This window comes from Ammospiza nelsoni, chromosome 3, assembly GCF_027579445.1.
Source record: "Ammospiza nelsoni isolate bAmmNel1 chromosome 3, bAmmNel1.pri, whole genome shotgun sequence".
In the NCBI taxonomy this organism is placed as follows: domain Eukaryota; kingdom Metazoa; phylum Chordata; class Aves; order Passeriformes; family Passerellidae; genus Ammospiza; species Ammospiza nelsoni.
The window spans coordinates 9,243,794-9,252,958 of record NC_080635.1 but is presented as its reverse complement, the minus strand read 5'-3'; the positions used below and the strand labels follow the sequence as shown (position 1 = coordinate 9,252,958).

Below are 9,165 nucleotides of genomic sequence, written 5' to 3'. Positions count from 1 at the left end.
AAACCCATATACATGACCTTCAATTTTTCACTCACTACACAGTGAAGGGTCCTTCACTTCCTCAGACCATGAAAGCACCACTGAGGATCCAACCTCAAGCATTGTATTTCAGCACAAACTATTTCAGGACAGGCACATTCCATGCTGTTGTTGTGCAATCTGGAAAGCCGCTGATTTATATTTTTTACAGAACTGTATTGAAATATCTTCAACTATAGGGCTACACTGAGGTCACAACTAAAAAACCATATAAAGATGACAGCTTTTCAATGTATGCTGTAGTGTAATAGTGAAAATTAACTGAGGCCATTAAAAAAATTTTATTCTTTTCCATGAAAGATTGGTACTACAATCAATATAACCATTTCATCAGTCAAGTATGTCTGTTATAGGCAGGCACAATATTACAAAACAGGCAAGTACAATGCCTGATTAAGCAAATACAGTCTGAATATCTATTCATCCACTATTTCTGAAAACAGAATTATCAAATATCCACCAGGGAAAAGGATGAACTATTTTAGTTTCTCTTTGGCATACTTATCAGGACAATGAATCAATTACAAAAGTCTTCTATTGCTGCCAGTGCTGTGAAGGAAAAAGGACTGAGTGGAAGGTTTCACGTCAGAACTCGCTTTTAGGACTTGGGCAACCTGGCTCACATAGCCAAACTGGTGACAAATGGCAGTTCAGCTGCCAATGCTTCACGAGGCAGACAAGGATTACATTGTTTTACACTGCAGGTTTGTTCAAGGTATCAAAAGAGTTACAGTAAATTTCTGCACAGTACATACATATTACACACAGTTATAAATACCCATGCTGCGGCTGGACACCAGGAAGTTGCTTTACCAACACCAAAGCTCAGTATCAGACCTCCCACCAGCCACTTGATACACATTGCACTTCCCATCCAGTAATATGTTCATTTCTGTACCTCTCTTAAAAATAGATTTAAAGCAGAAGTGAAGAATAATATTGAATCTTTCCATAAACTTTGTTTTCTTATTTACACTGTAATATTCCATTATACATAAAGACTGCGGAACGATACATTATCTTCATATAGCTTTTTGCAATACATACAGCTTGGAGCTATTAACATCTTGGTTTGGGAACACAGATAAGACCTATAAGACTATTTAAAAAAAATTGAGCCTTAATTTTGCTCTAGTTTGTTTCACTGAAACCATTCTTGAACAAAAAAAGAATCCTCCTTACTGGAGAGGAAAAAAACAACTCATGTTTAAATCACCTCTGGATTTCCTTAAACCACTAAGAAACTTAAAAACCATAATAATTTTTTGCATAATTATAAAGCCACTTCAAAGGCCTGTTACTTTTAAATTTAGAATATGAATGACAATTGTGACCGTATCTTTAAATTATTTTTTCTTAACTTTTGGTTATCTTTCAACACAGAAAATGAAAATGCAATCATTAATTATACATGATCTTTGCACAACTGGGGAGTGTTCCTATTTTATTTGTGGGACAAAATGAACATGCACACAACCCCCATTCACAGAGTGAGAACATAAACTACAGCAGCACTTGTCTCAAGTTGTGATGCACATGGTTGCAATACAGAGTATAAAACCAAAGCAGAATTTCCAACATCTGTTAAAACACAAAAAAACCCCTTATTGTACAAAGAGTCATTCACATTCTCTGCAATGAAGTGAAGAATCAGCTGCTTTCTGGACTCTCCAGCCTGCAAACCCCTCCTTCTATTGCCACGGACTGTCCTGCCACAGCTCCAGGAGGAAGTCTTGAAATGTGAGTCTGTGGAGAAGTCAAGAGAATATTATGGACTGAGAAAAGGCAAAATTATGCAGGACAGTGTAAGCTTGTAAGTATTGAACAATTAAGCTGTTCCCTCACTGAAGTCTGAGGACAAACTACAAAGCAACTTAAAAAGCAACTGAGATTCTGTTTCTATTTTGTTTGCATTAATGTTTAACACATGAAGAGAAAGACCAGGACAGATGCATAGAAAAGGCAAATTGGATGAATCAATGTACTGAAAGTAGAAAGCAATATCCAGAGTGAAGAGAAAAGAAAATACTTATGGCATTTCATGGTTTATAGATCTATTTCTTAGGGTGATTCAGAAGTCTTTACTACCACATACAGAAATACACCTTTGAGAAACCTCAGACAGAATTAAATACTTGACAAACTAACACTTCAGAGGATAAGGCAACTGCAGTGATCAGGATGCAAATAAGCAATTTTGCTGCATAAAATACCTACACATCCACCTAAAAACTCCAATGACTTCCTGTTGCCACCTACCAAAAAAAATCAACCCAAAACACAATTGTGTTTCTGCAATAGGCATCTTTTTCACAGAAAACTTGAAAAGCCTTTGAGAAGGCACTGGAACATTTCAGCCAGGAAGTGGGTACATTTGTCTGTGTACACAAGACTCCAGTTTATAACTGAATTGTAACTCAGTGACCCTAAAAAACTGTTAATGATCCTTTATATACTGGGGTATGTTTTATTACTGATGGGCAAAAGCATCTGCTTATGAAAAGATATTCTGACTTACTGTTAAGAGTAATGACATTTTATTTCCCTTTGCACATGTTTTTACACTGTGAAAACTGCTCATGTTGTATTAAATTAGGAACTAGAAATTATTCCTGCTATGGTAAAAAGCTCACAACATAACATTGCTGGCATTTAGAAACTACAGCTTCCTCTAAGTGCAGCCCAGCACATATTTGTTTGTACTTACATTATCTCATTTAAAAGATGGATCAGTTGCAAAATTTATAACTTGCAATAAGGCAATGTTTGTTAACACTGTTAAGGGGCTGTCACAAAAAGTCCAAATGTAAAAGTTCAGTAAGAAAAATTTGCATCAATTGAGCAGAAAGTGATTTGAGACTCTAAACTCAGCTCATTACATTGAAGAAACATTTTGTGTCTTGAGCAGCTTTTAAAAATTCTTTTCTTGATAAGGGGGGGGCATCCTGCTGCCTGCACTTAGGTGGCCTTATTTTCACTTAAATCACAGAATAAGATTAAATTTACAACATTTCAGTGTTTTCATTTTATTGCTAAAACTTGATCTCTGGCTTTCCTGCTTGATATATGAACATATTCTGTGCTTGATATATGAACATGTTCCTGCTTTCAGAACAATTTCAGTTACAATTGTGATTTACCACTCCAAGAAGAAAATAATCTGTTCAAATCTGTTACAGTTTCCCTCAAAATGTAACTGACAATTTTTCTGTAGATGTCATTTCATAAATTAAAAAAAATTAAAGTAACAAAATCAAGTGGAAAAAATATTTTTTATTCTATGACTGACAGATCAATTATATTTTCCCGGGTCTGTAAAAATTTCTAAATGAAAAGGATGACAGTATAAAAGCAGCATTGTTTGATGGGCTTGGTAGCAAATTTGCTTCCTCATAGGAAGAATGCCACTTGTTGTTCAGTGAGGTACTGATTGCTCTGCAATCAGAGCAAACCAGTAAATTAATCCTAATGAGTTTTTGAGCAAGGGAAGGAAAATGGACAAGAGGGGATAAGCAGGTGGTCACTATCTATTAATACATTAGCAAGTATTCATGCTTAAATAGCCACCCAAACCACATTTCCTATAGAAAACCTCATTTCCCATGTCAGGAGGAACACATTCCCCATACACAAGACCCCAAACCACTGTACACCATCATCTGAAGATTTCCATTTGCAGAAAGACTGAAACCACTTATAACAAAGCATTTCTTAAAGCCTTTACTTGCATCCTGTTTATTTGCATACTTTCTATGATGGAGTAAATACAGATCTGGTTCACACTGACTACTTGTTATTACTTTCACCAATGGCTGCCTTGTGTAGAACAAAACTGAGACAGATCTAAGATGATAATGTTTAAGATGTTACTTAATAAATAATTTGAAAGGGTAACATTGCCACGTCAAGACAACTGTAGAAAACTCCCAAATGAATTCTTACATTTATATCTCCCTTGTTCTTAACCATAAGAACAAACTCCAGTAAATAAAAAGAAACATCAAAGAACACAGAATATTTTTAAATTAACCACAGTACTTATTTGTAAATTCGTTACATTTTTATATCCCAACATCATATTTTACATTAAGTCCAGATTGTATAGTCAATTAGGTTGAGAGTCTAGAAACTTAAAAATAAAAAAGCAAACAAAAAAGAAGAACATTGGAAAGGTTTTAATTGAACTCAATTAGTCTGTGAGCTTTACAAGTTGAATGAACCCACACCTGGAAGAAATTGTGCCTGGGACCACAAAAAAAAAAGGAAAAGAAATATTTTTCCTGAATTAATCCTCCACTTAACTCCACAGAAGACTCTCTTTGAGGAAAGTGCGTGTCAAAGAATGGTAGATTAGGAATGATGAGTTATCCACATGTTCAGCTTCATATATAGGCATTTTACAGTCCTAAGAATATTCTGATTTGCTTTGCCTTCCCAGAGAAAAGCAAGGTTGGTGAGGGTCCAGCAGGAGATGAGGTACCAACATCTGGGACACCAGTCAGTCACCACAGATTTTCACTGCAGCTTTGAGGAGGAACCTCTTGTCCACAGTTCCACAGGAAAAAAGGTAAATGCTGGAAGAAACATTTGATCTTTTGCTTCCTAATCCTCTATAAAGCCCAAAAGAGCCAACCAACCTTCTGATGCTGATTCTCTGTGTTCTTGCTACCCAAACACTCAGTGTTTCCCTCTTTCCCTCCTAACCAAATCAACTTCATGAAACTACTGACCCCAACCCCAGTGCTGCAGACACTGGAATGTTACTCTCTCCCAGTGCTTTCTGAAGCACACTGCAAAGTTCCCTACCTAAAAAACTAATAGCTCTTTTTGGAATTCATGGAATACACCACCACAGGAACAATATATGGTTTCATCTTTTTGACTTCTATTACTTCACGTCTTGTAGACAAGGATTCTGAAACAACCTTGAGACCAAGGAATATGAAAAATATTTTCTTTTAAAGAATTAGTCTCCTCCATCTATTCACATAAAAGTATCAGTTTGTCACAACAACTTAGGGATTTTTTCTTTCATTAAAAACATAAATACAATATAAAATGAATATATAAAATTTCAGCCAAGAGACAGTGCTGCATGAGAAAGCTGAAATCAAACACTGCCAAGAGGACAGAGTACAACTACCAGATGGCAGCACATTCAGTTCTTAAGCAAATCTAGAGAGAACTTCATGTGTTTAGCACTCTTATTACACACTCAGGATGTGCTTTAGACAGAATAATTTATAAAACAATTTTTTTCCATTCATTACACTATAGAGATGAAATATAATGAAAGACCAAAGGTACAATATCCTTAAGGAAATTGCTTTCTACAGCTTTGCTCCCTGAAAAAAAGAGTACCACCAAACTCACATATTCTTTGGAAATTTGGAGCCTTCTAGCTGGGTACACACTTCCACCATGAGAACCATCTGACCACACCTGAATTTATTTTCTAAGCAGTTAAGAGCCCATTTTGGCAGCAACTCTGCTGCTCTGTCTCCTGGTAATCTCTCCTCCACCATGGTTTGTATGCACACCTGTAGTACAGCAGGGGAAGGTGCCCCACTAAATACTGGCAACTGCTGTTATCAGAAAATCCATGTGAATCTTGTTTGGTGAAATCTTAAAAAAGAAAAAAATGGGGAAAAAATAGAAAGAGAGGATCCAGAATATTGTCCTTGCTGGGAAACAACAGAAAAACACAGTGATGGGGTAATTCTGGTCTCACTACACTGAAAAGAAGTATTTTACATACAGGTTGATTAGGAAGTTAAGAGTTTTCCAAGCTCAAATTCATTCTGTGGGTAAGTATATCACTATTAACTATTTATGTATCTAATTAAATCATACCTATATCAAGACAGCCTAAAGACACATACCAACCAATCATCTAATCAGCTCAGCATCCCAGAGTTTTGTAGAGGTATTCTAAAACCCTGTCATGAATTTTCAATTGTGATTTGTATCACTGTGAATTGCAGTGCTAAGGTTATTGCATTTATATCTGCATAGCTGCACACACAGTCCCATCTTCCCTTTTTCCCTCTCTCAGCCAAATCCAGGGAGAGTTCCAGAACTGCTGGCTTTATGCGAGAACCCAACCCAAAAAGTGAATTTCTCTTCTCATATCACAGCCAGTTAACTTCCATGAAGGTCTATGAGCCAAACATTTTAACTGGTATCTTAGCACAAATAGGTTTATATTTGTTTCCAACAAACAGAAAAACCTTTTTATGAGAGAACTGGATGCAAAGAGTAGTTTTCAAATGAAAATTTCTGATTTCCCCAGTCTCCAGACAAGCATGAAGATTAAAGGAATAAGAACAGTGACATATACTTCTCCTGCCTCATGAAGTTAAAAGAGTGTCTCTGTAGTCTGAAATGAATGACTGAATTATTGGACTTCATATTTCTGCTCACTAAACAGGCTTGGTAAATTTTTCCACTAATTTTCAAATTAGAATTAGGATTCTTCCAAGATGTGTTTCTTCACCCCATGAGCACTGGAAAGCTGCCCTTCTCCTGACAAAGGGCTTTCACAGACCTTTCACTCACAAAGTCAAATACAGAAGCTCACCCTCAGAAAACCAACAGCAATCACTACAATCAGTGTTTGTCACATGTATCACTTCAAACACAGAGGGAAGGACTTTTGCTACATTTTACAACATCAGTAAAGGCGAGTAAATCTGATGATGACAGCTTACATCTCCACAGGAAAAGTGAACTGGAGATGGTCTCCCTGTCCACCATGTTTATGTTTGCGCATAGTGACAGATTAAATTAACTGTCAAGATAAAAATTTCTGTTTGAACATTGCAACCACAACATTTGGTGTGGACAGGAGCTGCTGCAAACACAGCAATATGCAACACTCCCCTCTAATGCTGCACTGTGTCTTGCAAAGCTTTGGGAATTTGGTTCATTTTAGAATGGAAAGAACAGCCTATGTAGCTTTGCATTATTAAAACCTGCCATAACATAAAGCTTAGCAGTTCATGTTATACTAACTGAACAGCTGCCAAAAAGAGATTTAAACTGGCAACTGAATTGGATTATATTCAATATTGCAACTGGGCTTTTTAAATTTGCTGTCTAAGTCATCCAGCTGTTAGAAGAACTAAAATCTATGAGTCTGAACTACTACTCAAAAATATTGCAACATTTACAGTCTGCAATGTTTATAGAGATCATATAGCAGATTTATAAATACTAAGAGAAACATAGTAAGCTGATAAATGATTTTAAATACTTAAACAAAATAAATTACCAGAAGTGCATTTTGGTGGTATTGAGACTGGATCTTGCACTAGGAAAAAAGGACTTTGACTTCAAATACTATTGACAACAAAGTGAGGAATTACCTATCTTCAAGCAGAAAAATCAGCCACCAGCAACTACTCTCAATCACCATGACAAGACACTGCTCAGATTCAGGAAAAAGTATCTCAGCCACTTACACTTTCTGCATACAGAATGCTGCAGGGCTTGAGCAAACAAATACTCTGCAGACCCTGACTGAGATAAAAGGGTCCCTGTCTGACTTTGCACAGATACACAACATGAAATCAAGGAAAGGCTGCCTACCCATAGCTAGAACCTTCAAGAGATGTCACTGTATGAGAACTCACATTGCAGGCATACACTGCACTCTCATTTGAGATTGAAGAATTAATTTATTTTCCTTTGAAGCATCCTCCATTGAGCAAGCAGACATGGAACAAGAAGATATGAAGTCTTTGTAACCAAGAAGAGTCAATTAATTTGTGCAACCTAACCATTATCACCCTTCCTTCCCATTCCTCATTTTAATCTAAAATCACATTATGGGTGAATTGAGGAATTATTTCTTCCCACCCCAAATTACATGGGAGAGGGTCTGCAAGCCCTTTGTGCAAACTGACACTCAAATTGCTCTACCAACTGCTACATAAACTGTTAAGACCTAAAGTACTGCACATCATCCATGACAGGACGGACAGAGCTGCAAGAAGCAACACCTTAGAGGAGAGCTACCACCCCAGTAGTGACAACAAAAATGCATCAGCTCTCAGAACATAACCCAGTCAGTTCAGGAGAATAGGAAATGATAACTGAACCCTCCAGAATAATGTTAGAGAAGGGAGAGCCCTGGTAACAGGGTGACCTTTTTAGCTGATGCTATGAACAGTTGTTAGATCTGTTATGGATCTGCAAAAAAACCAAAGCATCTGGAAGGTTGTTCTGAAGAACAACTAGCATCTCAGAAAGAGAAGAAAATTTGGACAGGAAAAAAAAATAACTGCTTAAATTCATATCAAGTAATCCATGAGTCAACAACACAATCACAAAAAAAAAAAAATCTCCTCAGTTCTTGCAGTTATTTAACCCCCCAGTCCTTCACTCTGGAAGTCAGAACCTTTTGGATGCAGCAGTTACTGCTACAAGAGGAGCTGTGTGAACACAGAGGGAACCCACAAATTAATATTTTCTATCTGCTTCTATGCATTCTCACAGCTGCAGCCAGAAACTTCTGCTGCAGCCCAGAATATTCCAACAGCCTCAAGAATGGACAGAAAGAGTTGAGCATCAGCTACTGTGACAATTCTACCATCACAGAGGTGGCAATACAAGACCTCTGCTTCAAGAGATCTTGGGACGCCCATTCATCTTCCAAAGAACAGGGCTGATGTTGAAACAACCTGTCACAGTATTTTCTCAGGAAGGTTTGGTTCCAGAAACTCCTAAAACAGAGTGTGTCTGCCCCTTAAGCTCATGATAACTGAGGCTCCCAAGCACCAGCCTGGGTTAGTAGGCTGGGGCAGGGTAGTTCAAGAAGTATAGGAAAGAGCCAAAATACTGAGATGAAAAGATCTGTCACATCCAATTTATGACAAATGCTGGCACCAAGTGATTTTGAAGCTGCTTGTGGTTAGAAGGATGACAAGAAAAAAAGAGAAGCACAGCTGAACCCGCTAAGATCTGCCTTGACTAGCTGTTTGTGGCCTAAGAATCTGAGGGAAGCCACTGGGACAGCCACTGTGCAGGTGCTGGAGATGACACTTCCAGAGTTAGGAGCAGTGGAGGAGCTGAAATAGTTCCAGCATCCAGAAAGAGCTGATAGGACACACAAACAGAGGTGAT

The 9,165-nt window shown here is 37.4% G+C and overlaps 1 protein-coding gene across 2 annotated transcripts in view; it reads right to left on the bottom strand.

The window, feature by feature from the left end:
* Window positions 1-310: 310 nt before the first annotated feature.
* Window positions 311-9,165, bottom strand: part of TASP1 (taspase 1) — a 76,880-nt gene continuing 68,025 nt past the window's right edge. For both annotated transcript variants that reach the window (XM_059468266.1, XM_059468267.1), the window contains one exon: window positions 311-1,785. In XM_059468266.1, the coding sequence (XP_059324249.1) occupies window positions 1,690-1,785 (96 nt within the window). In that variant the 3' untranslated portion in view covers window positions 311-1,689. The remainder of the gene's footprint in view (window positions 1,786-9,165) is intronic.